We start from the raw sequence: 19,170 nt of genomic DNA, 5'->3' as shown, positions 1-19,170 counted from the left end.
AGGAAACTCACCCTGAACCCGGAACCTTCTCGCTGTGAGGTGTGAGTGCTCTGCCACCGACATTAGGCCGATAGAACCTAAAGTGGCTCTGATTATAACAGAAGAGTAGTTAAGGCGACGTCTTGGTCTGGCTCCTCTGTGGACAGTACACACCTATGTTAATATGTTTTTATGACATTATTATAACATTATTATAACATTATTGTAACATTATTGTCGTGTATGAATCCCTTTGTGCTCCAGAGCCCACCTCGGGAAACACGAGTCCCCTTTGTCTCGTTTGGTGCTACAAGGTGAACACAGGGGAAGGCGTTAGAGACAGTGGCCTAATGTCATTTTCTTGTCTCAATAAAAGCGTTTGCTGCGTTTGGCCATCAGAGAGCCATATGCTGCGGGTCTACATACGCCGCGATCAGTCCCAGGGGCCGCGCCGCTATAGTGTCCATCAGCCTCAGACCACACGTTTTGATGGGACTCTGATTCGGGCCGAGATGCCGGCAGATGACTGGGTCTCCATCCAATCAGGCGGGTGTGAGGGACACCTGCGGACAGCCGAATAAAGTCTGCAGAAGATGATGAGCGGAGAACGGCCACACATCCCGACAGAGCATTAGCCCCGCGCCGCCGTGCAATCTGCGGCGAGGGGCTGCGGCGAGGGGCTGCGGCGAGGGGCGAGGGGCTGCGGCGAGGGGCGACGGCGAGGTTTAGGGAATAAGGACATTCAATTCAGCAAATGTTCATTTTGTCCCGTCTGCGGGGACAATAACGTGGGTCGTCTGGGAGAGGATGGGCTCATTATTCTGAAGTCTCTGTCACCGTTTGTTTTGACTTCAAACTTCCTGCGTCCAGGGCGAGTGCCACACGTGTGTCTTATGTTACAGACTTATGTGAGACGAGCCTTTATTTGTCCCACAGTGGGGACATTTCGGTGTTGCAACGCAGTAGGTGTAGAAGGAAAAGGACAGATAACTTATAGGAAGCTTTATAAAACACTCTTAATAGAAAAACTCTTATAAATAAAACTCCTATAGACAAAACCGCTCATAAAGAATAGAAAGAAAAAAATAAAATAAGACAAAAAAATATATAATAATAATAGTGGCAAAAGTAAACACTCTTATTCACAGCAGTTATGAATATCACATTATTGCGTATGAGTATTTCACATGAATATGACATTATTGCACATGAATATGACATTATTGCGTATGAGTATTGCACATGAATATGACATTATTGCGTATGAGTATTTCACATGAATATGACATTATTGCATATGAGTATTGCACATGAATATGACAGTATTGCACATGAATATGACAGTATTGCACATGAATATTACATTATTGTGTATGAGTATTGCACATGAATATGACAGTATTGCACATGAATATGACAGTATTGCACATGAATATGACATTATTGCGTATGAGTATTGCACATGAATATGACATTATTGCATATGAGTATTGCACATGAATATTACATTATTGTGTATGAGTATTACACATGAATATGATAGTATTGCACATGAATATGACAGTATTGCACATGAATATTACATTATTGTGTATGAGTATTACACATGAATATGATAGTATTGCACATGAATATGACAGTATTGCACATGAATATGACATTATTGCGTATGAGTATTGCACATGAATATGACATTATTGCGTATGAGTATTGCACATGAATATGACATTATTGCATATGAGTATTGCACATGAATATTACATTATTGTGTATGAGTATTACACATGAATATGATAGTATTGCACATGAATATGACAGTATTGCACATGAATATGACATTATTGCGTATGAGTATTGCACATGAATATGACATTATTGCGTATGAGTATTGCACATGAATATGACATTATTGCGTATGAGTATTGCACATGATTATGACATTTTTGCATATGAGTATTGCACATGAATATGACAGTATTGCACATGAATATGACATTATTGCGTATGAGCATTGCACATGAATATGACAGTATTGCACATGAATATGACAGTATTGCACATGAATATGACATTATTGCGTATGAGTATTGCACATGAATATGACATTTTTGCGTATGAGTATTGCACATGAATATGACAGTATTGCACATGAATGTGACATTATTGCGTATGAGTATTGCACCTGAATATGACAGTATTGCGTATGAGTATTGCAAATGAATATGACATTATTGCGTATGAGTATTGCACATGAATATGACAGTATTGCACATGAATATGACATTATTGCACATGAATATGAAAGTATTGCACATGAATATGACAGTATAGCACATGATTATGACAGTATTGCACATGAATATGACATTGCACATGAATATGCCATTCTTGCACATGAATATGACATTATTGCGTATGAGTATTGCACCTGAATATGACAGCATTGCACATGAATGACATTATTGCGTATGAGTATTGCACATGAATATGAGAGTATTGCACATGAATATGACATTATTGCGTATGAGTATTGCACATGAATATGACAGTATTGTACATGAATATGACATTATTGCGTATGAGTATTGCACATGAATATGACAGTATTGCACATGAATATGACATTATTGCGTATGAGTATTGCACATGAATATGACAGTATTGCACATGAATATGACATTATTGCGTATGAGTATTGCACATGAATATGACAGTATTGCACATGAATATGACAGTATTGCACATGAATATGACATTATTGCGTATGAGTATTGCACATGAATATGACATTTTTGCGTATGAGTATTGCACATGAATATGACAGTATTGCACATGAATGTGACATTATTGCGTATGAGTATTGCACCTGAATATGACAGTATTGCGTATGAGTATTGCAAATGAATGACATTATTGCGTATGAGTATTGCACATGAATATGACAGTATTGCACATGAATATGACATTATTGCACATGAATATGAAAGTATTGCACATGAATATGACAGTATAGCACATGATTATGACAGTATTGCACATGAATATGACATTGCACATGAATATGCCATTCTTGCACATGAATATGACATTATTGCGTATGAGTATTGCACCTGAATATGACAGCATTGCACATGAATGACATTATTGCGTATGAGTATTGCACATGAATATGAGAGTATTGCACATGAATATGACATTATTGCGTATGAGTATTGCACATGAATATGACAGTATTGCACATGAATATGACATTATTGCGTATGAGTATTGCACATGAATATGACAGTATTGCACATGAATATGACATTATTGCGTATGAGTATTGCACATGAATATGACAGTATTGCACATGAATATGACATTATTGCGTATGAGTATTGCACATGAATATGACAGTATTGCACATGAATATGACATTATTGCGTATGAGTATTGCACATGAATATGACAGTATTGCACATGAATATGACATTATTGTTGAGTATTGCACATGAATATGACAGTATTGCACATGAATATGACATTATTGTTTATGAGTATTGCACATGAATATGATGGTATTGCACATGAATATGACAGTATTGCACATGAATATGACAGTATTGCACATGAATATGACAGTAATGTTTATGAGTATTGCAGTCTGGTTCGGTCAATCGCAGCTCAGTCCGGTTCGGTCAGTCGCAGCACGTCTGTGACTTGGCCCTGTCGGCAGCGCAGCTTGGCCCTGTCGGCAGCGCAGCTTGGCCCTGCTTTGAGGCTAGGTGTGGCGTGAACAAGCTTCTCACAAACCTCACTCGTCCCTTCGGCTGGCCCGGGGCGCTGTGGCTGCCCATCAAACAAGGTCTTCTCTGGACAGGCTGGATCTGCCCTATGAGGCTTTACCCCCCAGGGTTAATCCTCCGCCTCGGACTGCGGGAGAGGGAAACTACTGTCTTTACTAGAACTTACACAGCAAACGCACGGCAACTGGAACGCTCAACTAATCAGAATAAAACCAGGATGAAGCATTTGCATAAACGCATATGTGTTTCTTTGTTAAACCACTATTCCACTTTGAGTTTCTTTGTTAAACCACTATTCCACTTTATGAGTTTCTTTGTTAAACCACTGTTCCACTTTATGAACGACATCTATTATCGATAGAGTGAAGCTGCTGACAGCAATCCACAAACAAAGGCTATATTTACTTATCTAATTTAGCTTTAATAATAACCGAATGGACCGAAAATGGTTTAATTCAAATACATTTATTTTTGTAATGTTCATAATCACAACAGCAGTTGCCATGACAATTTATTGATACATCATTTTGGCAAAAAAAAAAAAAAAATCTAGGGCTTTGCTTTTAATCACATTAAATTAAATCACGTTTTCATCACAATTATTGCTACAGAGGCTTTTAAACCATGAATTAAACATAACTAAATAACTTAAAGGTGGTGTGGACGATTTTTTTCAGCATTTTTTTTTATCATATTTCCTCGTGACGTGGATAAATCATTTGTCCTGCCACGTATCAATCATAAAACGCACCTACCGCTCACCTGCAGCCGCGTCAGGCTCGTCCCCACGTTTCCGCGTGCCTAAGCGCATGGATCTATCATAATATAGTTCCCACAGTGTACGGGGCAAAATGAAGACAGAGAAAGACAGTTCGAGCTGACGCAGAAGTGGACAGAAATCTACGGGAGACGAGAGATGCGATGTGATCCGTTGCGCTAATAAACAAACGCACGTGTGTGTTGTATCAGTCCGCACGGGGGAGTGCGCATGTGCACTTCCGCCTGCGTTCTCAAATCGCCGAAAAATCGTCCATACCGCCTTTAAGTCTATTGCTCTTACAGTTTATCTTCAACAGCGACATATATTATAGACATAATCTATGTTATTTATGTTTAAAGGTGCACTATGTAACTGCTCTGGGGGAGGGGACTAGAACCTTCCACAGGTTAATCGTCCATCACACATTTTTATCGCTAAAAAATATCTTGAAAACATGTGTTGTTTCTGTGACGCCGCTCCACAGATCTGACCCGCTTCCTGCTTTTCCCTTCAGCGGTCGTCACGTTAAACGCCACGCTGCGGATCATCCTGAGCAGTAGCGCATCCTGAAGTCCGTTTGCATAATTGGCTTTTGGAGCTGGAGTTAAACGAGGCGACGCTTCAAAGTATCTTGTTATTTATTGATGCGCTTAAAGACTGCGATCATCTACATCAGAGGCTCCAGCGTCCGGAGAGGCCTAGAGTCAAAGAGCTTTCAAAGATCAGAGCCTCACCTCTTGTGCATAATTAATCAGGGTGTCATCTCGTACGCTTAATGGTGCTGAGGGTGTAATCTGCGTACGAGCGGGCGAGAGGGCGAGCGGGCGAGCGGGCTGCGGGGCTCGAGGAAGCGTCCAGGATAAATGATTCTGTGGTTTCATCGTGCCGCCATCTTACAGCTCCACCAGAAACGATTAAGGAGCTGCTCCACAATGGATCTCTTCAGAGCGTTTAGGAGCAGAGGCCACTCCTGAAGCCTTCTGCTCCTCATATTTATACAGAGCAAGCAGCTCGCCGCCGCCGGGAGCAGCTCGCCGCCGCCGGGAGCAGCTCGCCGCTCCGCCGGGAGCAGCTCGCCGCCGCCGGGAGCAGCTCGCCGCCGCCGGGAGCAGCTCGCCGCCGCCGGGAGCAGCTCGCCGCCGCCGGGAGCAGCTCGCCTGTTTCATTTAAAGTTGTTTTGGTCCCAAGGACATAAACTGATCTGAAGATCAGTGGTTCGAATCCCGCTCCCGACATCATGGTAGAGCTGAATAGTGCAGTTGTGTCTTTGTGCAAGACACTTATGTTGCCTCAGTGTCTGTGTACACTAGTGTGTAGAAAAGCACTATATAAATGTGAGCTTTTTCTTAAAAACACCCTGAGTCTACAGTTCTTACATCATAGACTAAGAGTCTATGAAAATATGATCATGTGTTAAATGGGCACCAGAGGGTGGCACCAGAGGGTGGCAATAGAGGGTGGCACCAGAGGGTGGCACTAGAGGGTGGCACCAGACCCTGGCATAGGTGTGAGAGAACATCTCTGTCCAAAGCTGTTCCTGTGACACTGGAGCCGCTCGTGTGACACTGGAGCCGCTCCAGTGTCACAGGAGCCGCTCCTGTGACACTGGAGCCGCTCCTGTGAGCTCTCATCCTAAAGAAACTCAAGGACAGTTGTCTCGTGTCAGAGTGTTACATCAGAGCAGTGGAAGTGAAGATCATCTCTGCTCAGACGTGCAGATGTGCAGGACTCAAGACACTGGGACAAGTACAGACCTTTTAAATGTCGTCACACAAACTACAGCAGTCGGGTTTAATGAGTGACTGGTCCAACTAAGGATTTAGATTATAATTATACGTTTATAATACCAATGTGTGTGACGTTTCAATAACAGAAAGTTTGGAGTCTAGTCCTGCTCTAGCCCTGCTCTAGCCCTGCTCTAGTCCTGCTCTAGCCCTGCTCTAGCCCTTCTCTAGTCCTGCTCTAGTCCTGCTCTAGCCCTGCTCTAGCCCTGCTCTAGCCCTGCTCTAGTCCTGCTCTAGTCCTGCTCTAGCCCTGCTCTAGCCCTGCTCTAGCCCTGCTCTAGCCCTGCTCTAGTCCTGCTCTAGCCCTGCTCTAGCCCTGCTCTAGTCCTGCTCTAGCCCTGCTCTAGCCCTGCTCTAGCCCTGCTCTAGTCCTGCTCTAGTCCTGCTCTAGCCCTGCTCTAGTCCTGCTCTAGTCCTGCTCTAGCCCTGCTCTAGCCCTGCTCTAGTCCTGCTCTAGTCCTGCTCTAGCCCTGCTCTAGCCCTGCTCTAGTCCTGCTCTAGTCCTGCTCTAGCCCTGCTCTAGCCCTGCTCTAGTCCTGCTCTAGTCCTGCTCTAGCCCTGCTCTAGTCCTGCTCTAGCCCTGCTCTAGCCCTGCTCTAGTCCTGCTCTAGTCCTGCTCTAGCCCTGCTCTAGTCCTGCTCTAGCCCTGCTCTAGCCCTGCTCTAGTCCTGCTCTAGTCCTGCTCTAGCCCTGCTCTAGTCCTGCTCTAGTCCTGCTCTAAGGCGTGTTCACTCACACACAACCAGAGTTGACCTGGACTAGACCAAAACAAAACCAGGACAGGACTAAAATGGGCTCAATCCAGGTCTAGTCCAGGTTTATTTGCAGTTGTAGAAAGTGCAGCTTTAGTGTAAAGTGAGGATCAGTTTAACATCAATAAAAAATATACACAAAATGCAAAACAATCATGGATTTTCCCACAGCAATATTTAATATTTACACAAAAGAAACAAATATTTCTTTGAACAAAAACGTCGCCCTGACGCCTCGTCCTCTCCAACATTAAGCCCCAAACATACATTAATGACAGAGACAAAAGCATAACATGAGAGCAGAGGGCGGGGTTCAGGGGTCCGTCGGGCTCCGGGGCCGAGGCAGAGCCGCTTAAGTCGTGCCCGTGTGAGGGGGCTTTGCACTGGGCCTTATCGATCCTCCTCCTCCAGTCAAGTCCAGGCATTAGTTCCAGCAGGGCGAGTGGAGCCACTCCGCCCGGCTACATCGCAGGCCTGAGTGGAGCCGGGATGTGCACTTTTGATTTTGATCTCCCCGACATCACTTCTATTGACCGCCGCCGTCCCGCGCTTTACTCGCCGAGACGAGCGCTGGCCGGGGCCCCCTTGCTGGGAGCCCGGACTCGAGCCGCCGCCGCGTTATCCGCTGTTGACAAGGCTGTGATGATGAATCTTCCACGGTCCAGTGATGCCTGGCCCTAATCACGGCTGTCATCTGCTGGCCACTGCTGTATCCACTGACCGGGGCAATCAGCACTCATGTTATCACGCGGCAGAGCTCGGGCCCATAATGTTTGTGATCCACAGTTACACTTGAAAGTTGGACCAGGAGCGGGAAAAGCCCATTTGTCGCTGGGCAAAATCAGATTTCCGAAACGTCTCAACTTTTTTTTCCTCTCTTTGGCAGATGATTTTTTGTTGCAGAAAGTTGATTTAAAACTGGCACTTGACAATAACTTAAAATGCGGTTGTGTTATTCATCACAAAAAATTATAAGGTTGTGTTATTTATTACAAAAATGATAATAAGGTTATTATATGTATTACAAAAACTTAATATGTTATTTATTACAAACCAAACTGAAATTGCTATTCATATTTTCTTAAACAGTCAGCCTTGTTATTCAAATATCCACTAACCAAATGGAAAATAATAATATAATAAATATTTTTTGTCATAAAACATTGACCCTTCAACGTGACTTTGTACAAAAAAAGCACCAGTGCATTTAAACATTTAGAGAAGTGCTGCAGTTACTTATGGCTGTTCCAGATCATCTGAAATGCTCTGACTGAAAGGCCCCGTTTAACAAAATGAGATGGGAAGTGCTGCCATCTAGTGGTGACTCCGCAGACTGAAAGAACGTGTAAAACAAAGACCGCAGCAGTCTTTCCCCCGTCGCTGACCCTTCAGCCTGCGAGCGTCCCGACTCTACACGGTCCAGCGGGAGTGAGGGCACGCGGCTTGACCCGAGTGCGGCGCTTTACCCGCTCGGAGCAGGCGGCGTCCCTCCTCGTAGTCGTCCTGGTCCACGCTGATGAGCAGCCGCACGGCCTCGCTGCCCGCCGCGCTCCTCAGGGAGTCGGTGATGAACACGCCCTTGAGCGCCTCCAGCAGCGCCCCGCTCAGGTAGTCCGCCCAGAAAGCCTGCAGGTTGTCCAGCTCCGTGAACTTGATGTCGCAGACGATGGAGCCCAGGTTCCGGGCCCTCAGCACCGAGCTGGCCCGGCTGAACAGCTCGAACTGGCGCTCCAGGGGCTGCCGCTTGTCCGAGGAGACGCCGTTGCGCAGAGCCGACTCGTGCTCCAGGTACTCGGCCCGCACGCGCAGCCGGACGTCTGGGAAAGGAGGGAGGGAGGCAGGAGGAGGAGAGACGGGAGCGAGAGAGCAAAGGGAGGAGAGAGGAGGAGGAGACAAAAAGGAGAGAAGAGCCAAGAAACAAAGCAAAAGGTTATGACCTTCTGCACAAACGAAGGTCAAAGCAGCAGAGAAACAGAACGAAAGCTTAAGAGCATCAGGGATTTTTAAGGAACACTTGCCGAGGATGTCTTTACATATTCTGGGACGGGGCAAGGTGTGAACGCAAATATTCAGCAGGTAAGAAGTGGAACGTTTGGAGCTTTTTTTTTTTTTTCAGAACGTTTTTTGGAGCACAAAGCGATCTTCTCACAGCTGGAGGTTCATACTTTACAGATCCTCACATGAAAACGTTCAGCGTTCACCCTGTTAGACGCATGTAGCATGGGCTTATCAACGGGCCGGACACTGGTGACCGTTAGGCTCTGAGGTGCGTCCTTATGTGTGGGATTAGACTGGACAGAGGCAGGGAGCTGCTGGAGTCCCGCAGTGTCGGGTTTGGTGGTCATGCAACAGCACAGCGAGAAAGATCAGAGGATACATACTGTCCTGAGCACAAGCACCGCTGACATCCTCCTCAATATTCGGGCGCTCCGAGAGAGGAAACCAGCCACTGCCGACTGCTGCAACAAAGACCTGCCCCGCAGCCCTCCGGGTCACATGGTTACCATCACAATCAGGCACATCACGTTCTTACAAACTCATTTCCTCAAAGGGCTAAAGCTAATCTCACATTTAGCTGTGAATCTGAAACATGGAAACAGTGACAGCTTCAGTGGCTGGAACAAGCTCCGTTAGAACAGAATAATGCATGTGATCATGAGTCCTGCAGTGCCAAACTATAGACTTTATATAGATTTAAATCAAGCGGGTTATTCGGTACGGCCAAGATTATTTGAATTTTAAAGCAACAGTATGTACTTTTCCCCTGCACGAGTCCATGGAAATACAAAGTACTGTATTCATGGAAATATCCAACTGTTATGCCTTATGATTATAATATATAAGAAACATTTCCATGGAAACGAGCAGGAGGAGCCTCCTCCAGGCCAAGTACGAGTCAGGTTTGTGGAGATGCAAGCCCGCTTACAATAAAGAAAAAGTTTTTCAAGTTGTTCATGATTTGAACATAAAAAAACTTTTATTTCATTCTATTTTTGTCAACAAACATGTTACATACTGTGGCTTTAAGAGTAAAGGTTTTTGAAGCTCCAGTTTGTAAAACCCAATGACTCTTCAGATGTCCTTGTGTTTACAGGAACAGGTCAGACCATCGTCTGGTCATCTACATCCACCAATGATACGAGTCACTGACACTTTCACATCATGTGGGGATGAAACACTAAATGACAGTAGAGGCAGGTCGGCCGGGGACAGAGGATTGTAAGATGCAACAATTAAAAGAACATATGAAAGAAGACAGACTACGGCATATCAGAGTGTTCAATCCAAAATGAGCCAGGCTTCTGTGTCGAATGCTGATTGGACGCTTTAAATATTGACATGTTGAGACTCGTGAGGTCCATGTACATGCGTTATGCCTCCCCAAACGTCGTGGGAGAGATATCATAATTCTGTGTCCCCAGCGTAACATGGTATTCCCAGAATGCACTTGGAGGAGTGACAGCATGAGGCTGAAGAGTGAAGGGGACAAAGTCATCTTCACTATTTCCACATTCAAAACAAATCAGATTCGGTTACAAACTGGAGTTTAAAAAAACCTGAGACAGTTTTGCCGCGTTAAGGCCAAACAATCTGTCGCTCTGGCAACCGTAACTCTGTATTTAGCAGTAGCATGTCAGCGGTATTGTATAAATAACGGCGGTCTCTGGCAGTATAACCTTGCGGCTCATTACACGGAGGCCTAGAGCTACATAAATACCTGGCCTTTATGTAATTGCTGTACTTATGGATCCATCCCATTTGGTAGTGCACGCGATGGAGCTCGAGATAGTGGCACAGAGGAGAGGGCCATTTAAAACCACTGGAACACAGCGATAGTCATTTTGTTAGGGTTACAGAGCACTTCACGCTTCATCAGACACAGAGACATCCACTTAGACAGGACATTAGGAAGCACGGCTTTCATTTTCTCTTCTAAAACGCCTGCTCCGTTTGGCTTCCTCCAACTCACAGGAAAGGAAAAAAAAAAAAAAAAAAACTTTAAGTACCCATTTATGAGGAGTCACTTGTCATGGAGAGCTTCGACTCTTTATCGATCCTTTTCTGCTCAACGACTGAGTGAGTGAAGAGTTCGGGAGTTTAGCCCTCGCTCTCGCCTCAGACAACATTCGCTCGGACGCTTGAACCCTTTCGCGTGGTTCGAGCGCCTAGAGTTCGCGTTCTCGGCGTGTGAGCAAACGGTGTCGGTCTTTTACTGCGAATAGAGAAGGGAGACAAGAGAGAAAAAAAAAGCACAAGAGGGTTGGACATTGGACGACTTCATACGATAGCGCTTTTCAGAGTAGCTCAAAACGGCTTTGGGACGTCACGGTGCCAATGTATTTCCGTATTTTCCGGAGTATAAGTCGCACTGGAGTATAAGTTGCACTGGAGTATAAGTCGCACTGGAGTATAAGTCGCACTGGAGTATAAGTCGCACTTTGGGGGAAATGTATTTGATAAAAATCCAAGACCAAGAATTTCATCTTGAAATGCAGTTTAAAATAATAACAGATTAACATGGTGAATAGGTGTACGTATGCTAACGCTAACACCTTCAGCTACATGAGGCACAAACAGAACTGTGGTAAGTGTCTGGTATGTTAACGTAACATATTAACAGTTCTTCAGATAACTATAGCATAAAGAACATGCTAACAAGTTTACCAAAGCATCAGTTTTACCCCAAATCACTAAATCCACTGAATTCTTCTTCCTCTGTGTCACTTCTAAACAACTCCACAAACTCCAGAGGAAGAGCAGATTCTTCTTCTGCGTCGCTTAGAGCCTAGAGCGCCCTCTTGAGGTCAATGGAAAATAACGAATAATATCACAAGTTGTTCTGGCCAAAGGTATGTAAAAAGGTGCGACTTATAGTCCAGAAACTACGGTAAACACTACACTAGGAGCAGAGGAAAGCCTAAAGAGTTCGACCTAAAGCCCCTTTCCACACCGGAGGAGCAGTGCTGGACCCAGGACGACAACCGGCCATAGACTACGTGAAAGTGTCTTTAAAAGGGTCCTACGGGCTTTACCGTAAAGCACCGGCATACGGCTCCTTTTGGGCAATTTGAGCGCTGACGATATCAGAACACGGCTCCTTGTGGATCAGGATGTGCTGAAGCAGAGCGGCCTTATGGAAAGGTTAAATATACAGAGGACATAGCGACGTGAACCAATGAAGAGACACAAAAAACCTCCAGGTCAATTCCCAGTGAGGACACGACGTCGACGTGCTCGGTCTGTGGCTCGGATTTACGCCGACGCTAAATCGTGACGTCTGTAACTCTGAAAAGCGCCATTTGGGCACAGCACAAACTCTCCTCAGTCTGAATGAACGTTATGAGCTCCGTTACTTCTCATAGGGTTCGGTTTTTATCCCAACAGCAAGTCGTGAGTCTCTTTCGGTTGCCGGCGGTCACACACATGGAGGAAGCAGAGGTTTAGTAACATTCTTCTTCTGGCATTTCACATGAACAAACGTCTACTTAAAAGATTCAAGCTCATTTATGCTCTGTGTTCGAAACGCATGTGGACACACGTAGATATGTGGGGGGGGGCCTTTCGTTAGCTCTTTGCCCCCAGAGCTGGTGCATGTACAGACCGCTGGGGGGGAGGGGGAGGACAGTGAGGAAACACATGTCGACCTAGGAGAAGAAGAAGTGACTTTGAGCGCCCGCTGGTGGTCGTTTTACAGAACACAGACTTTGGCGGATGGAGCAGCTTGGAACGTACGAAGTGGGAGCATAAATGAGCCTTCAGACATCAGCAAACATCACATTGAATGGCCTGTGTAAGTTCATGGGAGGCTTGTGTGTGAGGGTCTGGTTTAGCAGGACTTTTGGACCATGTTGGACGGACACGAACCTGGAGACGTACGTGTGACTAAAATGGTTCGAATGCGAGCGCTCCAGGTTAGCGACAGAGTGGATTAGCTTTAAATTGGTATCCGCCAAATTAATCACGAGAAATGGGTGTTTAAGAGCGGAGGGAAAATGGCGCTACAAAAATAAAAAGGTACAAGTCATGAGCAAGTGTGAGGAAGAGCACAGTGGCGGCCCCGCCCTCCCCGCTGACACGAGGAGGGGGGGCCCGTTTACCTTCGGCGCGGCCCAAAGTGGTGAGCGAGCGCGTGCGTGAACGAGCGGCCCGCAAACCCCAGTGTGAACGCACAGACAGAAGTGTTTTGAACTGTTCCTTCAGTCACTCCCCTCTGTCTGTCTGTCTCCGATTATTCGATCACTGAGTCACTGTGGGGGGGTCAACCTGAAGAGGGGGATCAGACGTGGGGTCAAGACAGCGGCACGAGGACAGGCACATTTCATCTCAACAGCTACAAAAAAAAAAAAAAAAGATCGTCCGTCTCCTTATTTCGACACCGCGGGCGGATAAGCACCGGTCGCACAATGGGCGGCTGAGGCTACGGCTTCACAAACTGGACCGAGCGCTTATTCGGCTCGTGCGTGTCGTCGTCAATGCGAATGAGAAAACAGGAGGGCAGTGAGTGTACAGAGCGACTCCTTGCGTATGATTTTGTTCCAGTTATATACACGGAGCTTGGAGGTTGGCTTACGTTACGGCGTCTAGCGGTTAGGGATGTAACAAAAGGTCTGGACGGAAATGCACGGTCTTTTTTACGGTGCGCGGCTAGCGAGTCGACATCGGCGCTGTAATGATGCGAAATATGCAGTAGTGACGGCGCATGAGGCTCGTCCGTGTGTATAATATGATACTCGGTTTTGTTACATCCCCAGCAGCTAAAAGTAGTGGCTGTAAGAGGTGAAGATGAGAAGGATGATGGAACAGATATGGCGACAGAATCTCCCATCAATTCGAGCTGAACCACTGAGAGCTAGAATCCAAGTGAGCAAGCTGTGTGTTGTACTGATGGGTCGCTGTCTGAAACACTGTTAGTGTTTTTGCTTTTGCATCAGTGAGAATGAGAGGCTGGTTCACTGACTTTTCTGCATCAGTGTGAAAAAAGTAGTGCAGTAAAGAGCTTGAGTTTAGTGGCAGCGAAGGTTCTCACGCAGCCTCACATTTCCAAAGGCATCGTGTAAGTCTGGGTAAGTCTGGGTGGTAAGGCTGGGTGGTAAGGCTGGGTGGTAAGGCTGGGTGGTAAGGCTGGGTGGTAAGGCTGGGTGGTAAGGCTGGGTGGTAAGGCTGGGTGGTAAGGCTGGGTGGTAAGGCTGGGTGGTAAGGCTGGGTGGTAAGGCTGGGTGGTAAGGCTGGGGGGTAAGGCTGGGGGGTAAGGCTGGGGGGTAAGGCTGGGTGGTAAGGCTGGGTGGTAAGGCTGGGTGGTAAGGCTGGGTGGTAAGGCTGGGTGGTAAGGCTGGGTGGTAAGGCTGGGTGGTAAGGCTGGGTGGTAAGGCTGGGTGGTAAGGCTGGGGGGTAGGGCTGGGTAAGTCTGGGTGGTAAGGCTGGGTGGTAAGGCTGGGTGGTAAGGCTGGGTGGTAAGGCTGGGTAAGGCTGGGTAAGGCTGGGTAAGGCTGGGTAAGGCTGGGTAAGGCTGGGTAAGGCTGGATAAGGCTGGGTAAGGTAACCAAGACCTATTTGAATGCACTGCAGGTTGTTTAAAACAAAGCAGAAGATCTTGGAGCTCCACGTTTGTGATCACAAATCTGAGAAATTTTAAACCAAGTGATCAAGTGACTGAGGATCAAAAGTGAAAGGACTTTCTAAACTGAGTTAATGTGGTTAAAAGCTCAAAAAGTCCAGTTTTGACTATTTTGATAAACAATCTTAGTCATTCTAGATTGTTATAGTTAGTTCCCTGATGCAGGGAAAAGGTTTTTAAAGGAGGTACCCAGCCCCAAGTTAAAAGCCAGAAGAATGTTTTTGTCTGTACAAACATTTGACAGGCGGCTTGAATATGCAAATATGTTCAAGGTAGAAGACTGTGTTTAACATATCTGTGTAATGACATGATGAGTCAGAACATGCCCTAAACATGCTCTTAACATGCACATGAAGAACGTGTCCTCCTTCACAACACAACAGCACAACACAACTATGAAAGGTCATAAATATCAGATCATTTCATAAATGTGATGGAAATATATGAGAAAATGAAAACAGAATTGTAGTAATTGTGTAAAATGACTACATGCAGTAAAAAATAAAGACTAAAGAAATAAGTTTGAAGTCAAATGTAAAGGGTTTAGTACTTACCACAGGAGACGGTGGGTGGGGTGGGCGTGGCCGGTGGGGGAGGAGGCTGGCTCTGTTTGTTGGTTCTCCTTGGCTTGCGGGACCAGCCGTTCCCCCTCTTCCTCCGTCGTTTCCTGGCAGGTTCGACAGGCACAGGAGAGTACAAACCTGACGGAGCAGAAGGACACAGTGAGACCCTGGGCCTGATGTGGACCCAGAAGAACATGTTTGAGTTTGACCCTTTAACCCCGCTAACCCCGCCCACTCTTAGGTGGAACCATGACAGAGAAACTACTGCCACACTACAACGTGATATTGAAATATCACAAGCCTTATTAAGAGGTACAGTGGCTCTAACAGAACAGTAAAGTAACAGTAACTGATAGCACTTTGTTTTTTTCCCCCCAAAGAAGGGTATTATGTGTTCTAACTGGTTCTAAACTGTTCTTTTTTAGAATAAAAGGTTATTAGTTTAAAGCAAAGAAAACAACTACAAGTGTTTAAAATAACCAAACAACATACAGAAAATATCGGCCTAATATCGGTTAGCAGGCCAAGCTTTCCCCGTAACATCGGTAAAATGCACCCTTGGGTCTCATTCTGCATTAGTGTCACACAGACTTTTATATATAGTTTACATCCAACAAAATACATATGTGCCATCCATTCAGTCTATTTTACCTCACGAAATACACAGCAAAGTATAGAAGAGATACAAGTACTGGAGCTTTTGCAGAAGTGAGCACGCTCCGGGGCGAGTACCTGATCTCCCCTGTTGGGCGAAGACAGAAAAGGGCATTTCCGTGGCTCTGCAGGTTTGAGACAGTCCCGAGGAGCACATCAGCTCCCTGTGCTCTGCTCCACGCCACGATCGGATTCTCTCTGGAGAAACTTCAAACACAAGAGAATATAAAACATCCTCACCTCAGCCTGCAGTTCAGATGATGCAATAATACAAGCAATTTGTTTAAGAAATTGAGTATCTACTGTGAAAACGAGGGGGAGCAATGCCAGAAAACACTTAAACCCGGATACAAATTGAGAATAAAACTAGTATATTTACAAAAAAGTACATTATTATTAAAAAGTACACCATTTCCTTTTACAAAAACTGTTGAAAACTAGATTCTATTGTGTGAATACCGTATTTTCCGGACTATGAGTCGCACCTTTTTTCATAGTTTTGGCCACGGTGCGACTTATACTTATATTTATACTTATACTCCGGAGCGACTTATATGTGATATTCTTTGTTATTTTCACACTTAAAACGCATTTCATACTCCAGTGCGCCATGTTTTATTCTTCTCTATTATAAATTTTTTGGCTGGTGCGACTTATACTCCGGAAAATACAGGTATGTCTACTTTTTAATATAATTATGGTATCAGAGAAAGTATTGAGTATCTGTCTTTTCCCCATGTATAGATATCAGAATCACACACATAGGAACCTGCTTTAGTGATATGTTAGATACGAGATATATATATATATATATATATATATATATATATATATATATATATATATAATATAATATAATATAATATAATATAATATAATATATATTCATTCATTCATTCATTCATTCATTCATAGGAGGAACTAAGCATCATCTGGAGAAGCGAGTCGGTCGGGTTTTTTGCTGAGGAAATGACATTATATCCTGCTTAATCGCATGTCCCGCCTCACCTGTCCTCCTCCTCTTGTGAGACACAAAGGGCAGCAGGTCGTGGCGGGTCAGGACTCGGAGCAGCTGCAGCAGTGGCTCCATGTTGCCCTCGCTGATGTACCCCCTTTTCTCCAGCTCCAACAACAACTCGAGGCCACTCTTGGGCGCGCGAGAGGCAAATAGCGGCTGCGGGGACGTGCTGGCGTTGAGCCGTCGCCACAAGCTGAGAAGCTGAGGACACGGGGGCACACCGAGGTCGCCGGGGTCGTCCGCGCTGGGCTGCACTGTCCAGCCTGCAGGATCGAGAGGGTGTGGCAGCGTATAGGTTTCATTTAAAAGGAAAGAAAGCACCTCAATGTCGCGCTCGGTCAACTGAGAGCCGACTATCTCGAACATCTCGTGAAGGGACAGCAGGCCGTAGTAGCTGAGGCACTCGTTATCCTCCCAGCAATGAAGGTCCCTGAATGGAGAGCTCAGATGATGTGCTACTGCCATGATCAGGGACGGGCTTCTTCACAAACACCTAAATCTGTAGGGAAAACACAGCCACATTTACTGTAAGTACCATTATTATACTTCCACACAGTTATCCTCGTGTTCAGGTCTGTTATAAATAAGAAAATGCAGGATTTCCCAAAGGTATTGAGTGGCTCTCCCCGATATATAAACCGTAAAATATAATAAATATAAACAAACAGTAAAATATATAGTTAAGTTACTAAGCGGAAATGGAAGCAATAAAATAAATTAATTAATAAAAAGGATAACTAAAAAATAAAATAAATAAAATAAAATTTCTAAAAATAAATTCAGTAAAACTCTTTGACAAACATGTGGTAATTAAATGTATGTGAGCACAATGAGCACACAGAGATCACAAGAAGCCTTCAAATGTAAAATATAAACAGTAAAATATATAGTTATAAGCTAATAAGCTAAAATGGAAGCAAAAATAAATTAAATTACTACAAATGAATAAAATAACACTAATAAAATAGTTTTTTTTTTAAATAGAATAAAATAACTATAAATAAAATCAAATAACTAGTAATAACATAAGTAAAAAATAAATAAAATAACTAAATTTAAAAAAATGAATATTAATAATAATGATTTAGAAAAATATTAAAAAATGTTGTATCTTACAGTAAGCAGCACCCAAACCCTCTTTGACAAAAATGTCTTGATTAAAAGTATGTGAGCACATTTAGCACACAGAGATCACAAGAAGCCTCCAAATGTAAAATATAAACAGTAAAATATATAGTTAAGTTAATAAGCTAAAATGGAAGCAAAAATAAAATTACAAAAATTACCACAATTTACTAAAAAATAATAAAAATAACACTAAAACAACAATAAATTAAGTTTAAAAAAAACAAAAAACAGAATCAAATAACTATAAATAAAATAAAATAACTAGTGATATCATAATTCTTTAAAGAAATATTAGAAATTATATTTTTTTAAAAGCTTGTATCTTACAGTAAGCAGCACCCTGTAACCCTCTTTGACAAAAAATGTCTTAATTAAAAGCATGTGAGCACAATTAGCACACAGAGATCACAAAAATCCTCCAAATGCTTCGTTTTGACAGAATGTACCAGAACGTGCCTCGGTGCTAATGCTAACCGTGCTAAAGCTCCGCAGATGCGTCGTACCTCTTCTTCTCCTCGCCGCGGTCGTGTCCCGGTGTCCGCGCGTCAAAGTGTGTCGTGTCCGCGGAGAGAGGCAGCTGTTTGTGGAGGAGGTAATCATACGTTTGTACCAGCCAGGCCCGTGGAGTGGAGTTACGTAACGCCTCACGTTACACTGGGGGAAAAACACAACACATCAGGGAACGAGAGACAGTCGGTTAAAGGCTCGTTTAGACACGAGTTTACGCGAAATTAGCGACGCCAAATCGACACTTACGCGTTATAAATGGACGGATTCGACTTGTCAAACGTTACCGAGCTACATTTGGTCACCAAGTAACGCCAAAACCGGGATTGTTGTTGACAGGTCGCGTCGTATGTAACTGTGGTCGCGAGCTGGACGGACTCGCGCCCGGAAATGGTTGTGTTTATGTCCGTGACAGCTGCATCCGCGCACTAAAAGCATCAGATTAAACGCTAAATGGATGAAATGTGGAGCAGTTTAATACCGACCTTTGTTTCCTGAGAAGAGTTTTAGCAAAATACGCAGAGACAGCAAAAGCTGATAGGTGTGGACCAATCAGAGCGTTGCGTGTGAGATCACGTACTGCGCATGTGCGAAGATCTCTGCGGCCAAACAGACCAGGACAAGA

At 44.5% G+C, this 19,170-nt stretch overlaps 1 protein-coding gene across 1 annotated transcript; it reads right to left on the bottom strand.

The window, feature by feature from the left end:
- Positions 1 to 7,240: 7,240 nt before the first annotated feature.
- On the bottom strand, positions 7,241 to 18,685 carry dedd1 (death effector domain-containing 1). Its single transcript, XM_072460165.1, has 5 exons — positions 18,542 to 18,685; positions 16,901 to 17,409; positions 15,971 to 16,099; positions 15,230 to 15,376; positions 7,241 to 8,877 (listed from the first exon to the last, which is right to left on the bottom strand). Exons 2-5 carry the CDS (start codon positions 17,373 to 17,375, stop codon positions 8,471 to 8,473), a joined length of 1,158 nt encoding a protein of 385 aa, XP_072316266.1. The 5' UTR covers positions 17,376 to 17,409; positions 18,542 to 18,685; the 3' UTR covers positions 7,241 to 8,470.
- Between the last annotated feature and the right edge of the window lie 485 nt (positions 18,686 to 19,170).

This window comes from Eucyclogobius newberryi, unplaced genomic scaffold (assembly GCF_026437365.1).
Source record: "Eucyclogobius newberryi isolate DKJ021-1_F unplaced genomic scaffold, fEucNew1.0.hap1 SCAF_3, whole genome shotgun sequence".
Taxonomy (NCBI): domain Eukaryota; kingdom Metazoa; phylum Chordata; class Actinopteri; order Gobiiformes; family Gobiidae; genus Eucyclogobius; species Eucyclogobius newberryi.
This window is presented reverse-complemented; position numbering and strand designations above follow the sequence as displayed.